This window comes from Macrobrachium nipponense, chromosome 7 (genome assembly GCF_015104395.2).
Source record: "Macrobrachium nipponense isolate FS-2020 chromosome 7, ASM1510439v2, whole genome shotgun sequence".
NCBI classification, from domain to species: domain Eukaryota; kingdom Metazoa; phylum Arthropoda; class Malacostraca; order Decapoda; family Palaemonidae; genus Macrobrachium; species Macrobrachium nipponense.
Window position 1 is genome coordinate 17,605,510 of NC_061109.1, and position 21,363 is coordinate 17,626,872.

Sequence of the window (21,363 nt, forward strand, 5' to 3'; positions counted from 1 at the left end):
ACAAGATATCTCTTATACTTGTTCGGTGCGGGTTTACTGCACGGTAACAGAATTCTGTACGAATCTAGCCGCGGCATAGCACTATAATAATGCTCTCCTGCTTATGCAAAGCGCAGCCTTATTTAGGGAAGAAAAGCAGGCTGAGTGAGGGAATGGATGAGTTTGCTGGGGACCATTTCCTCGTCTGGAGAAGCTTGTTTTCCCTGAATAAACAGCAATTCAGACCTCTACAATTTTTCCTCACGAAGAAATTGGAATAACATCAAAGATCTTGTAATAATTCTAATTTTCTCTCAACGGCTTGAGGATCACCTCGGTGATAGCGAGAGGGTGCCAGACATCCGAACAGAGGACAGATGTTCTGGCACATTGTCTGAAAGAATTGGAAGCCAATTGGTCGGCTCTCCAGTTTCCCTCGAAGGGTGAGTTTGGATCGAGTGGCCCAAATCATCTCGGATAATTTCTCAGCTCTCTCATAGCTCAAGAAGAGAGAATTGGTTATGGGCTTGGGCACGGAACGTAACGATCTCAAGAGGTTCGTTAACAAACTAGTGCACGTCCGTGCGGGTCTTCTCGATCGAAGGCAACAACTACTGACGTCTGAGTAATCCTCACTTAGAAGTATGTCGAAAGTGAGGAGAGACTGAGGGCGTCCTTTCGTTAAGTTTTTCGTAATATTGAAGACGAAGGAGCTTCCTCTTAAGTTGTTCCCTTATTCATGATCCTAGAGGATTAGCTATAGTCGCCACATGTTGGCCTCTAAGAGGTTGGATTCACAGAGGTCAGGTAATTCAGAGAATTGTCCAAAGACCCTTCCCGAGAGAATCGGTGTAATCTAACATCGTCACTTAAGTGAAGTATCTAATATCTCTCCTCTCTGAGTCTGAAGGCGTTCAGACTATCGAGAAGCGATAAGATCTTCAAGATTAATGGCAGTCTCTTGGCCAAGGCAACAAAGCAGTGCTGGCCTATTTTTCAGTGTTCAATCGGAGGGTGGGGGCTGTTTCTGGAGATAGTGAAGGGAAATGACTGTTCCTCCACCTCGACCTCTGTGAATTTCTTTATGTTCTTCTCTTTCCGTATGAAGTATGAGATAAGATAGAATCCTAACTATTGTGTAGAATATGCAAATATGTTGTTGACGGCCTCTAGGCTCAGAGATTCGGTTCTGTCAAACAACAAAGCTTCACGATCTTTGAGGTCTGGGGAGATCTTGAAATTCTCTGGATCGCAGGTTCCGGCATGGAACTTAGATGTAGTCCTGAGTTTCTGATGCCAAAAGCATTTCGAACCTATCCTTTCTGCGAACTTAATACACGTGACCAGAAAGGCTAACATTCTAACCGCTCTAGCCACGGACAAAGAGGGTTAGTGAGGTTTTTAGCCATCATCAGAGTTTTAGCTTTAGAAAGGACATAATGCGGTCTGTCCTCTAAGCCTTCCGTTCTTGATAAGAACGAAAACCTGTCTAACCCTGGACCCGAAGGCTTGGAGACCAAGGGTATGGCATCAAATTATTGGGCACAGGGCATTAGAGAGTCCTGTGCCCTGTCGGGTCTCTCAAGTTTTATCTTGATAAAACTATAGAAAGTCGAGGTCAACGGACAATCTGCGGTGTTCCGTAAAAGACCAGACTGGTTCATGTCCAAGAACACCCATTGGCAGTTAATAGTCAAGGAGTTCTTTTAAGAAGAATCTCATTCATTATGTTTGCATAAAGATTTGAGATTTTTTTCTTAATATGAATGCTCAAGAGGTGAGGGCGCGGCCTCGGAAGCATTTCACAGGGCATGACACTCAGTAACATCCTGAGTGCCACGCTTTAGCGAAGCAACTCTGTGTTCGCTTCACACTCTCGACGGATGTGACGACAATTTGAGATCTGTAAGTCGCTAGGACCATACATATCCGTAGATATATTATTGGGGGCAGCAAGCAACACGAATCCTATCCTATAGAAAGGGATAGGTGTGCTTTTAACTTTGAAGGGTTGGTCGCTTGAGGCGCGTTCCTTTTCTTTAGCCTAGAAGTTATGGAACTAACTTTGATAGGTTAGGTCAGGTGGTGGTTTTTAGCTTCGTTGCCCTCAGAAGTATGGTCATATGGTCTAGTCACATTGTGGTCACGCCCCCGTTGACAGATCATCTAGAGCGCACCAGCATTACAGGTCTCTACCTCGCTGGCAACTCTAGTAACGCAGAAGCAGACTTTGGTGACAGTAATCACGAAGTCGGCTATGCTAACAGGTGAGGAACCAAGATGTATAGTCATCTACTTAATTTTAGTTTCCCAAAATCCTATTCTGTCTCTTCCCACCATCCGAAGGTGGGATTCAGCTATATATATATCTGTCAGGTAAGTTTCATGAACAAAATGTTATTGTTATAATACAATTAAGTTTGTTCATACTTACCTGGCAGATATATATAATTAAAGTGCCCACCCACCTCCCCTCAGGAGACAGTGGCACTGATAAAATATGATAGACAAAAAATGGGAATGTTCCTGATATCCACCTCCAGCGGCGGAATGGGTACTACCACCTGGCCGCCCACTGCGTGTGCCGCGAATTTTGAAATTCTGTCGGACTTCGGAGAATACAGCTATATATATATATCTGCCAGGTAAGTATGAGCAAACTTAATTGTATTATAACAATAACATTTTGGAGGACATTCCATGGGATTTAGCCCCTCTTTTGGGCTATGAGGGCCATAGCCTGTCTTCTTGACATAGATCTTCCCCAGAAAGCTTGTCACTGTTCTCCACAAGTGTTGAGGTTCACCTTTTTTCTATGTCTACTTGAACCCTTGCGATACAGTTGACTTAATTTATTTTGGTACAGTATGAGAATTCCCTTTCAGTTGTTTAGAGAAAAGTTAATAAATTTGTAAGCAAATCATCCTCCAGTTCTAAAAATCAGTGGTCAGGACAAGTGACTTAGAAGTGAGCAATGTATTGGTTAAGCAGTTTGAAAAGTAGTACATATGAAAAAAAAAAAATCATGACACGCGCACTAGTATACTAATACCTATTGAATAAGAGCAAAGCCAATTCACCAAATAGGGAGGAATCCTACAATCTGCCTGTAACAGAGAGAGAATTTGTCTTATTGTTGTTGGACACCAAATATCTTTGAATGTTGTAGGGTGAAGTGTTGATGTGCCATCCTTGTTATTCATCACTTTTTATTTTTATTTTTTAAAATTCACTCTACTTAAGTCTGATTCATTGTATAAACTGACTGAAGTATATCTGCCACCTTTTTGTCTATATCTTTCAGGTCAACAGATAATGAGTGTCAATACATTTGTCAGAGAAATAGAGAGTCTTCGAATCCACAGAGAAGCAGAGGGTCCTCTAATCAGACACACAGACAATAAGATATTTGCGAGTCATATGCTGCCAGTGGTCCTTGTGGAGATAGATACCCCATCAGTAATTAGGCGGAAAATTGCAGCTTTGTAAGTAAATTGTCAGTTTTATATTTCTTTTGCCATTTAGAAATTTTTGTTCTTGTTGTTTGCAGTCGCCTTTTTTTTTTTTTTTTTTGGTCGTAAACAGCTTGTGTCTTTGCACTTCATCTGATTTAGAATCCGAATTTTCATGGAGTAACATTTGCATTTTCCTCATGCTGAAAGTCCCCACGATTACTGAATGGGTCTGTTCCCAAGTGTCTTTTGAGTTTACTTTGTATGCAAATCAGAGTTTGCTTCCAATGTGGTCTGGGTTTTAGGAATGTCAACGTAACTTCTCCCCTTGCCTTGCCCTTATTTGGGTCCATTGTTTGCATAATAATGTTTTCTTAGGCCATTTATTCCCTTTTTTTTGTGTTTCACATGAATGGTTACCTTTGGTTCTCCATATTGCAATACACCCCCTGAACACCTGAATAAGCCCTGGTCACTTACCAGCCCGAACATCATTTATTAAAAATTTACCAAATCTTTGGTTAAAATAAATGATCAGTGTTGCCAATCTCCTGGCAAACACCCTCGTTACCTAGTTACCAGCCCACTGCTGATAGCCCTGCCTCACGGGCCGGTCACACCTGCCCTCTCATGTCAGTCACTTATCGTTCGCGGTGGAGTACAGATGTATCCACAGCGAACTCCTTTTTGGTCTTGCCCGGCCTTCATTTGCACCTTTGATTTGATTGATTTTGGTGACGAATTACGCATCCCTTTGGATTACAGTTGGATTGCTCTTAATACCTTGTCATCAGACATTGATTCTGCAAAGGAAGAAACAACACAAGCTACGACAACGACTACTGCATTCTCGGCCACGACATCACAGAAAACGACGAGCGGAAGTTCAACAACGTATCGTCTTTGCCAACAATGCAAGAAAAGGATGAGTACCCTATGACACGATAGTCATTCCTTATGCGTAAATTGTAGGCCTGTTCAATATAATGTAAAGACCAGATGTTTGGAATGTCAGGAGTGGTCTTTGGACCAGATGTTAGGGTATCTCAAATGTAGGAAAGGTCTCGTATTAAGAAGTAAGTGTAGGCAGGAAGAGACTAACGTAGATCAAGATAAAGACTTAGTGACAGTGCTCTTTAAGAGACTTGAGAGTAGGCTGACATCGAGTATGACATCTCTGTTACCGATTTTATGTCAAGATTAAGTGAGGATAGATTGAGCAATAGGGATACTGAAATTACTAATCGTTCTTTTCCAGCTCCCCTGCCTGTTCCAGAACCAGCCCTAACCGGTGCTGGGGGTTATGGGGATCCGCAAGCCCACAGGGCAGGATCCGCCGTCCCCCTGGCGCGGAGCAGGCAGTGTTGGCAGCAGATTCCCCTTCCCCTCGATGTGTAAGTTCTCAGGATGATAAAACTTAGGTCAGATATAGAACTAGGTAGGGATAATAGGCTACAGAGTTTTGTTTAGTTTTAGGAAAGAGAATGTGCAGGATTTTCTTCGGGGGTCGGTTTTTCTAATTAAAACTTAAAAGGGTAGTTTATTTTAGAGGCACAAGTATCCTTAGAGCATCTTTAGGCTTTTTCCTGCTTCGAGTTCCTTGCATCAGAAGTTTTAGGCCATGGTTGGTCTTTCAGATATGCTCCTTCGTCTTTAAGGTTACTTTCCTCTACTTATACGATACGATAATTGTTAATATCAACTAATTCTCCGTTCAATGCATATTGACTTACGATATTCAGTATGGAGAGAAATCAAATAAAATTAACTACGGTTAGCCTAGTGTTCACGATGATATATCGTATGCATATTCAGTAGCCTAGCCTAGCCTAAAGTATTCGCTGTACAACATATCGGTAGTTATTTTTATATTGGCTAACGCTGTAGGCTCAAGGCATTCTGACTTCGGATAATTCAGTACAGGTGTAATTGAAAACGAACGAGAATCCGATCTGAGGATAATTAATATGAATGTAATCGAACAGAATGAAGATCGGATTCTGTCCGACTAAAGCATTATAAAGGGATTTTGACGTAAGGAAAAATCTATTTCTGGGCAATTGGTTCGTGTCGCCCAGCAAAATATCCCTTTAATCCATTATTTCTAAGGTAAATGAACTAACAAATACCAGAGAATAAACAAAATAAAGAAAAAGGTCAGTATAACTGACTCGCTCATCCTCCAAGAGGGCGTCGGTATGAACACTAGGCAGGAGTGAGACCACTACCACGAACCTCTGTTACCAATAGAAATCTCCTACGACAAAAACCCCCACAGGGGAGTCGACCCACAGAATGGGCAGCGACTACTACTACTCCACCCCACGCTACCGACTGCTGCGCCTCTGGTGGCCATCCTGAAGTTAGCAGACAATCTTGAGCGCAGGGATGGGTGGGGTGGGATTTCGCTGGGCGACACGAACCAATCGCCCAGAAATAGATTTTTCCTTACGTCAAAATCCCTTTTCTGGGCTCTGTTCTTGTCGCTGCGCGAAATCGTACCAGAGAATTAGCACAAGATTGAAAATGAAAATAAATAAGGTCTCAATAAAACTTAAAATAAAATAGATTATTATAATTGCAAGAAAATATATATATACACAATTGTTTATACAATTTGGAAAAACAACACTTAAGATTAGCTTAAAGTTAACATATATGTACAGGGCTTACATGGGAATATATGTTGAACTTAACACCTGTGTATAGTTTCACATACAATAATAAATAAAGCAATTATAATAAATAATATGATTCTGAACAAACTAGAATACAATATAGTAAATAAATTTATATATCTTATATGGTAAATAAATTTATAGATCTTAATAGACAAATCCATAACCATTGTAAATGGAGGATTGTGTCACCCTTAGCGATAAAAATTAAGGGGACCACATCATAGAGATTCATTATATACAATCAATTGTGGGTGACCCTAGCAAAAAAATAAGGGACACCCACTGTACCATCACAAGAGCAGCCAAGACTCAAGGTAGACGTAGATGAACATGGTAGGTATAGACAAACTGTTGACTGAGATAGGTAGAAAGGAGATCTGGATCTTCAACTTAGATTAAGCAGAGTCAGGGGAAACTATGTGTTACCCGCCGCCAACTGCTGAAAATTTCAGAGATTCCAAGGACTTTAAGTAGTGGACGCTACAATACTGTCGGCGATTTCCATCCAGTATACTTTTTCAAATCATCAAAATTCATATGTTGGAAATAGTTAATTGAGGTGGCAACTGCCCTGACATCATGAGCTTTAGGGAAGGATTCAGGGTTGGCTTGTTTAATAAAGTACAGGATCTGTTGCCTGATACCTTTAATTGATAAAGGTACCACCTGTTTTTCTCTTTCTAAAGAGAGGACCCGAAGAGGATGAGGATGTCCTGGACAGAAAGGCTTGTAAGGTCGATACTGGACAAAGAGAAACATCTTAAGGAAGGGGTATAACCTTCCACGGTTCCCACCTCAACAAAGGATCCTCATTCTTTGCTTAAAAGCTACGATCCGGGGAAAGTAGAACTTCCCCTGAGGGAAGAAATTCTATATGATTCGGATCTCTGGATAACGCCGACAGTTCTGAAATTCCTAGCTTCCTTGAAGCCAAGCTTAATAAAAATAGAGTTTTTCTTAAGAGCATTATAAATGAACATGTCGTATTATCTGTTTCTGAAGCCAGCTTTAGAACATCATTCAAGAACCATGACACTGACGTAGGCTTTACTGAAGGTCTAAGTCTAGCACAAGCCTTGGGAATAGACGAGAAGTAAGAATCTCAAGTCTATGTTGAAACCAAGTTGAAAAATCTTCTTCAAGGCTGACTTGTTTGTCGTAATGGTGCTAGCTGCTAAGCCTTTTTCGAATAAGGATCTGAAAAAGGATATAGCTGAATTGATTGTCATGATTTTAATGTCTGATTCTCTCAGGAAGACTGCCAACTTTTTGACTGCAGCATCATACTGTCTCAAAGTTGAATCTCTTTTATCAGATTCCAGGAAAAGAATATTTCGTGGATCGATATCTGCATCTCTTTTAGCCGCAAACTTCATGAAATCCATAAAGTTAGGGTTTTGAGAATTCCTGAGGAAGCGAACACAGTCTTCGTTTGTACTGACTGGGAGAGCCTGGGATTGGGAAATCCGAATTGAGGTGGGACGAGGACGAAGACCCAGTTCCAGAATCAGAGGGTACCAGTTGCTCTTCGGCCAGTCTGGGGCTACTAGAGCTACTTGAACCTTGAACGTCCTGAGTTTGTTCAGTACCTTCAGGAGAAGATTCACTGGAGGAAAGACATAAATCTTCTCCCAGTTGTTCCAATCTATGGACAGGGCATCCATGGCATAGGCCAGAGGGTCCAGGTTGGGGGCCACATAACATGGAAGTTCGTGGTTCGCTTGAGATGCGAATAGATCTACTTGCAGACCTGGAACCCTCCGGAGAATCCATTGGAACGAACTGTTGTCCAGTGACCATTTCCGACTCCAGAGGAACTGAGCGGGAGAGAGCATCTGCTATGACGTTTCTCACTCCAGCTATATGGGTGGAGGAGAGGTGCCAACTGAACTTGTCCGCCAGGGAGAAGATGGCTACCATGACCATGATTCAGATGTCGTTGACTTGGGGGAGCCCCTCCCCTTGTTTACGCCAATGGACTACCACTGCGCTGTCCAGAACTAACTTTATGTGAGAGTTCTTTGGCGGACGTAACCTCTTCAGAGTCAAGAACACTGCCATCGCTTCCAATACGTTTATGTGAAGCTGGCGGAACTGAGGTGACTAGGTTCCTTGAACCTTCTTGAACTGAGAATATCCTCCCCAGCCGTTTAATGAAGCGTCTGTGTGGATGGTAATTCCCGGAGGAGGAAACTGAAGGGGTACTGATATGGACAGGTTCTTCAATTTTGCCCAAGGGCGCAGACAATTCCGTAGAATCTGTGGGATTGATGACAACTTGTCCCTGGATCTGACATTTGCTCGTGAGCGCCAGATCCTGGTTAGGTCTTTCAGTTTGGCTTTCATCAAGATGATTGTCACTGAGGCAAATTGGAGGGAACCCAGGATTCTTTCCTGGTTTCTCCTTGAATGCTATTTGTGCTTTAGAAATTGTTTCACTGACTTCGCTATTTCTTTTCTCTTGGCTGATGGAATCGACAGAGTATAGGAGGATAGATTCCATTGAATCCCCAGCCACTGAAAGTTGGACTCCGGAGTGAGTCTTGACTTTGTTCTGTTTATCTTGAACCCCAGATACTCTAGGAACTGGATTACTTTCAGTGTGGCTTTGTGACATTCCTCGACTGTTGGAGCCCAAATCAACCAATCGTCGAGATACGCTACTACCATTATCCCTTGAGACCTCAGTTGTTGGACGACTACTTCCGCCAACTTCGTGAACACCCTGGGTGCCACGTTCAGACCGAAGGGAACTACCTTGAAGGAGAATGCTTGATCTCCCAGCTTGAAGCCCAGATAAGGGCGAAAGTGTCTTGCAATAGGGATATGATAGTATGCGTCTGTAAGATCGATAGAGGTGGTGACGGCCCCACGGGGAAGTATGGTCCGCACCTGCGAGATAGTCAGCATTTTGAACTTGTCGCAGCGAATGGCCAAGTTTAAGCGGGACAAGTCTAAGTTACCCTTCTTTTTTGTGAGCCTTTCTTTGGCACGCTGAATAAGCGACCTTGAAACTTTAATCTGTTGACTCTCGCTATTGCTCCTTTCTGAAGGAGGTCCTCCGCATACTCCGTCATTTCTTTTGATGGGAGTTGAAGGAATGGTCTGGATGGAGGAGGATCCGCAATCCAACTCCAACCCAGGCCTTTTGACACAATGCTCTGTGCCCAATTGCTAAATCCCCACCGATGCCGGAAGAGAAACAGCCTCCCTCCTACCTTCGAGCTCTCACTGTTGCTGGGTTGAGTGACCTCCACGACCTCCACAGAAGTGTTTTCCCCTGTTGAGAGACCTTCCTGATCCTCTCTGACGAAAGGATCCCCTAGCTCTTCCTCCCCTTGCCCAATAAACCGGTCATAGTGCTGAAAGGCCTGGCCCTCGAACGACTGGTTAAGCTGGGAGACAGCGTAGAGGTGGCAGGCTGAGGTGGGGGGAAATCACATAAATAGGTTGTGACTGACGCCTTTAGAAGTAGAGGGTTGGGCTGATTTGTACCATAGGTAACAGCCGAAAACAAGCCTGGGGTAAAAACGTTGCTGCTTCTTTTGGTAATGGCTGGTAACGTTTAAGTTTCTTCTGTGTCTTACCTTTTGTAGCTTGATCTTGGCGTCTCTTAGCTGTGAGACCCCAACGATCTTTAAGGCTCTGGTTGAGCCTTGTTGCTTCAGCTTGGACCTCCTTGACCATCGACTCAGGAAAGAGGTCTGCCCCCCAGATGTTGGAGGAAAGCAACTTATTCGGCTCATGTCGAATAGTTGCTTCCTGGAGGACATGCTTCCGGCAGTTAACCCTAGCTGTAGCAAACTCAAACAGATCAGACTGGACGGTATGCATCTGGGACTTAGTCAGGAGCTTGAAGAGCGGCTCTGAAGCATAAGAAATAGCCGCTACTTCCGTCATTGCCATGGTATTCATGGACCTGGCAAGCCTAGACTTGGCCTCAAATTCAGCTTGAATGAGGCTGTCAGGAAGCCTAGGCAGCTTCTCGCCGAACTGATCCATAGCGCAGTCTGGTTTGAGCTTGCCAGCTGAAAAGGTGTTAGGCAAATCTTCCCACAAATCTCCAATTGAAGGGAGCAAAGGAGATGTGGGGTCTGCTTCCCTTAATTGTGGTAACGATTCACCTTTCAGGGCAGCCGGAATGGTGACTGTTGCTATCTTGGTAAGGAAGGAAAGAGGAGTTCCCTTCTCCATCGTAAAAATGGCGAAGGGACTCTTAAAGGCTTGTATTCTCGTGTTAGAACAATCCATCTCCTCTAAACACCTGAGCCATTCTCTTTGAGCCTGGTCACGGGAGTAGAGGACTGTCTCCTTCGGTACCTTATCTTCTCTAGTCATGGCTGCGTCAGTAAGTCTGGCGTAGCCAATGAACGGCGGTTGGAGGCCCTCCGGGTAGAACTCGAAGTCCTCAATCCTTCGAGTGCCACATTCCGGGATAGAAATAAGGCCGTCCTGGAAAGGGGCGTATGATGCCACTCTCCAGGGGTTGTTCATAGAGAACGGAGGCAGAGAGTCATGAGGTGGGAGCTGAAGCAGTCCAGCACCGAATGCTGGAGGAGTAGCTAGAGGGGTCTGATTAAGTCCAGCAATTATATTGTCCTGGGACGTAATCCTATCGGACAACCGGGAGAACATCTGCTCCATGCTGCTCCTCAGAGAGCCGACCAAGTCTCCCATCTGTTGCAACAGTTCAGCATTGGGATCCAAAGCCGGAGCTGCTGCGGAGGTGGAGGGATAACTTGGAACAGGTACCAAGGGGAGAGGAGAGACTGCAGGCTCAGCCGGAGTACGAGGCCTCACCTTGGAAGACCTGCTCTTAGAGGACTTCGAGCTTGAAGCAGAAGGTCTAGACTTCTCTGCTCCGGGGTTTGCAGCCGGAGACTTACGAGATGTTGACGCCGACGAAGTCTTTTTGGACAACGACGACGTCTTTTTAAGGGTTTTCTGTACCCTCTGGCCCTTCACCTTGGGTTTCACCGAAGCACTGGGTGAAGCATAAAGGAGCTCAGCTCCTGTAAAGCCTTGGAAGGAAGCTGGAGAATTAGCAGGAGAAGAAGATCCAGTGGCGCCCAAGGGAAGCCCTTGGGTGTCCAACGTACCTACCTCGACCAATAGGTCGTCAACACCTACCATCGGTTCTACATTCAAATCCAGTGTCGCTACTTCCGATGAGATATCGTGGCCTGGTTCCTTCATTGAAGTGGCGATCTGCTGTTGGATCGCCGCTATAGTCGGGGCTGCTTCTGCCGGGTCGACGTAACCAGTCGACTTGCCGCCGGGGAACAGCAGGACAGCCATCCTCTTCTCTAGGATGTAGGGCTGTCCCTTGGCGGCGTTTTTCCCAAATTCGCCGACCCAAGCCCTCAGGGTTGCCAGAGCGGTCTCTCTAACGGCAGCAGCCTGGAAGAGAGGGCGTTCATTAGTTTTAAGTTTAAACTTAAAATTAAACCTTAACCTAAAAAGTCTTCAGGGATGTAATACCCAACATAAAGAGAGCTTAAGCTTAAAATAAAAGATTAAAATTAAACTTAAGATCTAAAACAGTCATTAGAATTCATGTATGGAGTTGGAAATACTTACCCCGTCTAAGAACTGACCCACGAGATCATAACAAATAGTGCAGGTTTTGTGGAACCAGACCTGAAGATTCCCATGCGGAGTCGCGCACGGAGCGTGGGACCTGCAGACTTCATGTCCGCAGGGGTCTTGGAGCATGGCGTTGCATCCCGGATGCTCACAGTTGGTGGTCTATAAGTGGAAGGATACATGAGTACCATAAAAGACATCACTTACAGGTTAATTAGAACTCCGATGCATGCCGGAGAGCGAAAAAATTTTGGGCATAACCCCTCCCTTACCACCTGAATAGGCTATAACCCCGGAGTGATCCGGTGTGAAAACAGAGGTAAGGGAGGAACCCAGCTTAAGCTAGCTTAAATTAAACTTATGATAGCTTAAATTAAACTTATGATAGCTTAAAATAAACTTATATTACACTTGAGCATAAATTAGCACTAAATTCCGGAATGGTTCCGGGTCGCGGAGGTGTTCGTCTCCCGTTATACCGACGAGACGGGATGGTTAGTTAAAAGACCAACTGTACGCCTGAGGTCCGCCCACAAGCGGGGAACCAGCTCCCTTCGGAGCTCCGGTAAGATAAAAAAGCACCGACAATCCGGGAAGGGGCGAGAGGGCGAGACAGACTCGAGCAAACATCGGGGCAACGGAGCAACAAAGGAGGAAAAAAAGGGGAAGGCCAATCCCCTACCCCGTCACAACAAAGCACCGTGAAGCAGAGAGAACGGTCAAGTCCAGTCCTGTGTCTGTCCAGCCTCCCCTACTCCCTCCGCGTAGGGAGAGAGGGAGACAGGCCCGGGTGGAGCGAGCGAGGACGGACCTCCCTCCCCCCAGCTCTATGGGAGAGCGGGAGGAGGGCGGGGTGACTGGACGGGCGCCTGGCTGAATCGCAATCACATAGTGACCACGAAGCGGTAACTCCATAAAACACGAAAAACATAGCCTAGGTTAATGCAACCAAACTGATCAGCGAGATGCTATCGTAGATGCAACAAAACTGATGAGAGGAAGCAACAAAACTGATGGGGACCATGATATACTAAACCTAGGCTACGCTAACGTGCCAGACGCCGTAGGCTAACCCAAAATACACAAAATCACTAAAACTTAAATTAAAATGAAAGTAGGGAAAATAAAACAGTAGGAGAAAAAATCCAGTAGTGTACGACTAACCCGAGAGAAAGTCTACCACTCAAAGCTAGCCGGGGCCGATACTAAGAGCTGTGGCTAGGGTCTGGATAGAAACGAAATGCCTACGCAAGGTAAAGGAAGACATGCATGCATGACATAAACCAAAGTAGGCTGGATCCCCTAACATAATATAGATAAACAGTAATAGAGCGTAAAGTAAAAGGGAAGGTTCTAGGTATGGAAGACCAAGAACGAACCCGCCACGAGGCAGAACAATGCCGCCATGCTTCCGGCCGCGAGCCAGTATTTATACCTAAAAAACGGCAAATACTGACTCAAGGCTGGAAAAAACTAAGTAGGAACCTTACGGAATACTTAACTTAGCTGATGCGATGGCTGAACGCTCCATTACTAGATAAAATCCTCACAAAGGGGCACGAAAATCACAGAGACAAAAAAGTACGTCCGATGAGGCACGTGCTAACAGAAAGGATGGCCACCAGAGGCGCAGCAGTCGGTAGCGTGGGGTGGAGTAGTAGTAGTCGCTGCCCATTCTGTGGGTCGACTCCCCTCTTGTGGGGGTTTTGTCGTAGGAGATTTCTATTGGTTAGAGGTTCGTGGTAGTGGTCTCACTCGCCCTAGTGTTCATACCGACGCCCTCTTGGAGGGTGAGCGAGTCAGTTATACTGACCTTTTTCTTTATTTTGTTTATTCTCTGGTATTTGTTAGTTCATTTACCTTAGAAATAATGGATTAAAGGGATATTTCGCGCAGCGACACGAACTGAGCCCAGAAATTGTATTATATGTATCATCATATTAGCGTAGTATAAACACTAACTCGGCAGTCATTCACGCTGGAATCAGCGGATGACGAATACGGGTTTGCGTCGCCGTATCCATCTCATTCTCTCCTGATTGCCTAAAATGACTAACGTAACAACACTCTCACTTATGCCAAGTTTGTACAAACGTCTTGAAGGAGACGTGTGTTCAACTATGTTGATATTTAACATAGTCAATGAGGTATCTATCTTGGGGCATATAATCAGATGTCAGATATAAGGAATTCGTATGTATGACGTCTTCATACGTTTAACCGACTATTGCCGTCAGTAATTACATTGCGCTTATGTCAATTACAGTTACAAATTATTACCAGTCGTATTATCAAATTACAATGACAACTGAAATTAATATTAGGCCTAATAAAGTTAATTTAATTACCTTTAAATATTATTTTATTACTTTTCAATTAAATTACAATTACACTAGCTTGTCGTCAAACAGCACTATTGTAAGGAGGTGTGGCTTAGACAGACAAGGATGCCGGCTAGTCTGTTTTTTTTCCTTGGCTCCAGATTCAACCATATCACTTGGTCTCGGCTAATGTTTTTGTCCCTAGTTAGCATATTAATGAATATCTGGATACTTAACTTATGGAACGAAGTCATACTGTTCGTCTTACGATGTAATTTAAGACCAAAATTTGACCGATACGTCTCATTGGAAGCTAGTTTTTCCCTCGGGTTAGATGGCGTTAAATTTAGGATTCCGTTCGTTTTTCACTCGTTTTCATAGGTATTACGAACCTTACACTTTATATACTTTATTAATCCTTTGTCTGTGTAAAAAACAACAGTAATGAGCTCTTTCATGCTATTAGTTTCTTTTACCACGGCTGCGTTTGAATTCATACAAAAGCTCGGGACTTCTGTCCAGGTTGCTGATGCACGTAATTTTGCCTTATTAGCTTCAGCTGCATTTATAACATGAATACAGTAATTACCGTCGCACGCGGATGAATACAATAACGGATGGTGCTATCGGATTCGATTACTGTCACACGCTGATCAATACAATAGAGTGATGTTGTTATGGGAGTCGATCGCATTAACAAGTTCTCGTTCGGTTGTTCATAGCTGTACGGAGTTATACGAGTATATTATCGTTTAGATAATACCCTTTTAACTTGGAAGAGGGTGCAATTTACGGAGGTGGAGATGTTAGACGATTGTAATTTCTCTCTCTCTCTCTCTCTCTCTCTCTCTCTCTCTCTCTCTCTCTCTCTCTCTCTCTCTCTCTCTCTCTCTCTCTTCCCTGATTTTATATTCTCTCTCTATTCCTAGAATATTGTATTTCTCTCTCTCTCTCTCTCTCTCTCTCTCTCTCTCTCTCTCTCTCTTACTTTTCTGATTTCATATTCTCTCATCCTATTTTCCACGCTCTCCTAACACTGGACTCATTGTGCAACAGAGGTTTTTCTTCCTGTCACACCTTTTCAAACTTTGTCAATTTCCCTTCAGCGCTGACTGACCTCATAGGTCCCAATACTCGGCCTTTGGCCTAAATTCTATTTTTAAACCCAACAATCTTGCTCTCTGAGTTAGTATTAGAGTAGGGAGCGAATATTAGGAATATGTATAAGGTATTCATGATATGACATATCACGAGAGGATTTTAAGTATTAGGACAGATAGGAAAGAACATGTCTGGGTCTATCTGAGGGTATTCTTCCAAGTGCCAACCAGGCAGAGTACAGACAGGCAGGTACAACACTACAAGAGAGGACATCACTATGATCGACGACACCGTCGCAGACGCACCGATGGACATGGTTGTCTCCTCCGTACATGAGAGGCCTAAGGCCACATGGGAGGTCTTCAGTTTCCCTCCATACATGAGAGGCCGAGAGCCACATGGGAGGTCTTCAGATTCCCTCCATACATGAGAGGCCGAGAGCCACATGGGAGGTCTTCAGATTCCCTCCATACATGAGAGGCCGAGAGCCACATGGGAGGTCTTCAGTTTTTCCTCTACTCAGGTGAGGCACATAGCCAGCTGAGAGGAAACAGGTTTGTATCCCTCCCGCACTCAATGAGTTTTGACCTTAGGGTAGAGGTGCAGGGAGTTTTTCCCTCCACATATGGGAGGCCTAGAAGGCCACACATGGGAGATTAGTTTGGACGAGTGACAAATGAACTTGAGACTGACCCGCGTACTCAATTATATTGACTGACAACTGGTACAGTGGAGGGCCGAGTAGATTTGATTCCCAACCTCCAAATTAATGTTGTTAATCGGGCTTATTCAGGTGTTCAGGGGGTGTATTGCAATATGAAGTTTTTATTGTAAAACTAATATTGTAATACCTACCTGAACACCTGAATGATTCCCACCCTCCTCCCCTCTCATACAGAGTTATTGAGTTATGATTGACGTGAGAAGGCAGGTGTGACCGGCCCGTGAGGCAGGGCTATCAGCGGTGGGCTGGTAACTAGGTAACTAGGTAACGAGGGTGTTTGCCAGGAGATTGGCAACACTGATCGTTTATTTTAACCAAAGATTTGGTAAATTTTTAATAAATGATGTTCGGGCTGGTAAGTGACCAGGGCTTATTCAGGTGTTCAGGTAGGTATTACAATATTAGTTTTACAATAAAAACTTCATTTTTACTCAGCCTGTTATCTGATTCTTGTTTATTATTGTCTATATTGCAATACATTCCCTGAACACCTGAATTAGCCCTGGTCACTGACCAGCCCAAACTATATCCCCAGAAATTTACCCACACTTGGGTAGATTTTAATTGCCAGTGTTACCAACGCTGCAGGTAAACACTGTCTACTGAGTTACCTGTACTACCATTGGCAACACCGGTGGCAGGACCGGCCGACAGATCACTCCCCATCCAATCGCTTCTTGTTCGCTTGACCTTCGGGATGTGTTCTGGCTCAAGCAAACATTTTTGATGGTCTATTAGCCCAACCGTCACAGCCATAATTGACTTACATCTTCTGTTGACGAATTGGATTACGCTTTTGATCGCTCTTCCGGTTTTGATTGGTAAAAATGTTGACGAACTCTGCTTTAAATATGGACCTACCTCAGAAAGAAGTACCTACAACCATCCACTTGAAGTCATCCTCATCCACCACGCCTTCGGAGCAGTCAGGCAATGGTGATGTAGAAGCTCATCGGTCTTGTATCACCTGCAAAAAATGGATGAGTACACTCAAGCATGACAGACATTCTCGTTGTGTTTGTTGCAGGAAAGTTCAGTGCAGTGTTTTAAGCAAAGATGCGAGGAATATAGGGAGTGGTCGGAACAGATGGAGGTGTACATAGGAGAGCACTGGCATCCAAGAATAAACGTTGAGTAATATCTGAGCCTAAAAGGTAGGGCAAAAGAATCTTATCTTGAGGTAGTGTTATTTAGGAAACTGAGGATAGATTGTCATTGAGTATAAATAGTTATTTTAGCAACCTTTTGGCAAAATTGCATGGAGAAAAGGATGTTAGTAATAGGATGTCAGATTCTAACCGTTCTGTTTCAGCTCTCCTGCCTGTTCCAGAACCAGCCCTAATGGGTGCCGGGGGTTATGGAAACCTGCAAGCACAGAGTGTAGGATCTTTTGGCCCCCCCTGGCGCAGAGCAGGCAGTGTCAGCAGCAGAATTTTCCAATTATCCTAAAGGTGTAAGTGCTAAAGATGTACTAGCAATAGGAGAGACTCAGACAATTAGTGACTCTAGTTTAGCTATTCAGGACAAAGAGTTGCAGGAGCAGTTGCCTTCGGGTTCTGGTGTGGGTTCCCTTTTGGGCGGGATGGGGTCTCCTTTGGATCCTTCAGAAATTTTATTTCCGTCCATGACTTTTTCTTGGGACATGACCAGTAAGTCGTTAAGACTATCCAGTGGTTTTTCCTTCTTCTTTGAAGGTTTATTTTTCCTTCAAGAAAAAACACAGATCTATTGGCTGGTGGTGGATCATTAGAGGATATGTCTTTTAATTTAGCAGAGTACAATATGAATCTTTTGGGCATTTCTCAAGGCTATAGAGTGTTAGTTAGGCAATGTTTCCATTTGGGAGTCCCCAATATTCAGGACCACCTTTTGAAGAATTTTCCAGAATTTACAAATGAAATGTATCAAGATCATCAAGGAAATGTATATTCATTTTATTTTTTGTCACTTAACCCTCTTACGCCGGAGCGGTAAATAAAAAAATGACTCCCGTATGCCGGAGGGGTTTGAGAGTGAGTGCGGAAGCGGAAAAAATATTTTTTTCAAAAAATCACAGCGCGCTTAGTTTTCAAGATTAAGAGTTCATTTTTGGCTCCTTTTTTTGTCATTGGCTGAAGTTTAGTATGCAACCATCAGAAATGAAAAAGATTATCATTATCATATATAAATAATGCAATATATGATAGCGCAAAAACGAAATTTCATATATAATTGTATTCAAATCGCGCTGTGCGCAAAACGGTTAGAGGTAACAAGTTACTTTTTTTTTTTTTTGTAATGTGCACTAAATTACGATCATTTTGGTATATAACACATTGTAAAACGATAAAAGCAACACAGAAAATATTATCACAAAATGATGCATGAATTCGTAGCGCGCGGACGTAAAAAAATAATTTTGTTAAAAATTCACCATAAATCGAAATATTGTTATAGACTTGCAATTTGTTTCAAAATGAAGGTAAATGATGGAATATTACGATACTGTAAGAGTTTTAGCTTACAAATGCAGTTTTCGACCATTTCGGACGTGTTAAAGTTGACAAAATGTCGAATTTTTGTTTAAAATTTTTTTTCATATGCAAATATAAAAAAATGAGAAATGCTACAACCTTCCAATATTTTTTTTTATATTGTGCATGTTTTTGCTCACATTTTCATATATAAAACTCTAAAAAAGCTTAATATGAAAAGGCACAAATATTAGGAGAATGTGACCTACGCGTTTCGGAGATTCGCTGCCGAGAATCGGCGCGCGGACGGAATAAAAATATTTTTTTCAAATATTCACCATAAATCGAGATATGGTTCTAGAGACTTGCAATTTGTTTTAAAGTGAAGATAAATGATTGAATATTACTAGACTGTAAGATTTTTATGTTACAAATGCGTTTTTTGACCATTTCGGTTGAGTCAAAGTTGACCGATCGTAGTTTTTTTCCTATTTATCGTAATTTATATGCAAATATTTCAAAAATGAGAAATGCTACAACCTTCCAATATTTTTGTTATATTGTGCATGTTTTTGCACACATTTTCATATATAAAACTCTAAAAAAAGCGTAATATGAAAAGGCACAAATATTAGGAGAATGTGACCTACGCGTTTCGGAGATTCGCTGCCGAGAATCGGCGCGCGGAGGGAAAAAAAATATGTTTCAAAAATTCACCATAACTCGAGATATTGTTCTAGAGACTTGCAATTTGTTTTAAAGTGAAGATAAATGATTGAATATTACTAGACTGTAAGATTTTTATATTACAAATGCGTTTTTTGACCATTTCGGTTGAGTCAAAGTTGACCGATCGTAGTTTTTTTTGTACTTATCATACTTTATATGCAAATATTTCAAAAATGAGAAATGCTACAACCTTCCAATATTTTTTTTTATATTGTGCATGTTTTTGCGCACATTTCCATATATAAAACTCTAAAAAAAAGAGTAATATGAAAAGGCACAAATATTAGGAGAATGTGACCTACACGTTTCGGAGATTTTCGGCTGAGAATCGGTGCGCGGAGGGAAAAAAAATATTTTTTTCAAAAATTCACCATAAATCGAGATATTGTTCTAGAGACTTGCAATTTGTTTTAAAGTGAAGATAAATGATTGAATATTGCTAGACTGGAAGATTTTTATGTTACAAATTCGTTTTTTGACCATTTCGGTTGAGTCAAAGTTGACCGATCGTAGTTTTTTTCCTATTTATCGTAATTTATATGCAAATATTTCAAAAATGAGAAATGCTACAACCTTCCAATATTTTTTGTTATATTGTGCATGTTTTTGCACACATTTTCATATATAAAACTCTAAAAAAAGCGTAATATGAAAAGGCACAAATATTAGGAGAATGTGACCTACGCGTTTCGGAGATTCGCTGCCGAGAATCGGCGCGCGGAGGGAAAAAAAATATGTTTCAAATATTCACCATAAATCGAGATATTGTTCTAGAGACTTGCAATTTGTTTTAAAGTGAAGATAAATGATTGAATATTACTAGACTGTAAGATTTTTATGTTACAAATGCGTTTTTTGACCATTTCGGTTGAGTCAAAGTTGACCGATCGTATTTTTTTTGTACTTATCGTACTTTATATGCAAATATTTCAAAAATGAGAAATGCTACAACCTTCCAATATTTTTTTTTATATTGTGCATGTTTTTGCGCACATTTCCATATATAAAACTCTAAAAAAAGTGTAATATGAAAAGGCACAAATATTAGGAGAATGTGACCTACACGTTTCGGAGATTTTCGGCTGAGAATCGGCGCGCGGAGGGAAAAAAAATATTTTTTTCAAAAATTCACCATAAATCGAGATATTGTTCTAGAGACTTGCAATTTATTTTAAAGTGAAGATAAATGATTGAATATTACTAGACTGTAAGATTTTTATGTTACAAATGCGTTTTTTGACCATTTCGGTTGAGTCAAAGTTGACCGATCGTAGTTTTTTCCTATTTATCGTAATTTATATGCAAATATTTCAAAAATGAGAAATGCTACAACCTTCCAATATTTTTTGTTATATTGTGCATGTTTTTGCACACATTTTCATATATATAACTCTAAAAAAAGAGTAATATGAAAAGGCACAAATATTAGGAGAATGTGACCTACGCGTTTCAGAGATTCGCTGCCGAGAATCGGCGCACGGAGGGAAAAAAAATATTTTTTTCAAAAATTCACCATAAATTGAGATATTGTTCTAGAGACTTGCAATTTGTTTTAAAGTGAAGATAAATGATTGAATATTACTAGACTGTAAGATTTTTATGTTACAAATGCGTTTTTTGACCATTTCGGTTGAGTCAAAGTTGACCGATCGTAGTTTTTTTTGTACTTATCGTACTTTATATGCAAATATTTCAAAAATGAGAAGTGCTACAACCTTCCAATATTTTTTGTTATATTGTGCATGTTTTTGCGCACATTTCCATATATAAAACTCTAAAATAAGCGTAATATGAAAAGGCACAAATATTAGGAGAATGTGACCTACGCATTTCGGAGATTCGCTGCCGAGAATTGGCGCGCGGAGGGAATAAAAATATTTTTTTCAAATATTCACCATAAATCGAGATATTGTTCTAGAGACTTGCAATTTGTTTTAAAGTGAAGATAAATGATTGAATATTACTAGACTGTAAGTAATTTGCTTACCCAAAAAAAAACAATATTTATAATATATATATATATATCTATATATATAATATATATATATATATATATATATATATATAAAATATATATATTACATTCTTCGATTCTGGTACCAATACATAAATAAAAGGAATGCAGGTGACACTTCTCTTTTCGCATACAATGAAATGTCTTATTATTATTTTATCATGCATAGATACGGATATATAAAAAATTGTAATAAATATAAAAATAAATATAAAATAAATGCAGAATACTCACTCGTAATCCTGACTCTTCGTTCTATTCTGGTTTTCTCCCTTCTCCATTGAAGAGTCTTGCATTTTTTTCCACTCGACATGACGAGGCAC

General features: G+C 41.7%; 1 protein-coding gene across 7 annotated transcripts in view; it reads left to right on the top strand.

Annotated features, from left to right (window-relative positions):
- The window catches only part of LOC135217728 (uncharacterized), a 297,946-nt gene that overhangs the window by 23,513 nt on the left and 253,070 nt on the right, over window positions 1-21,363 (top strand). For all 7 annotated transcript variants that reach the window (XM_064253727.1, XM_064253723.1, XM_064253722.1 and 4 more), the window contains exon 3: window positions 3,284-3,464. In XM_064253727.1, the coding sequence (XP_064109797.1) occupies window positions 3,284-3,464 (181 nt within the window). The remainder of the gene's footprint in view (window positions 1-3,283; window positions 3,465-21,363) is intronic.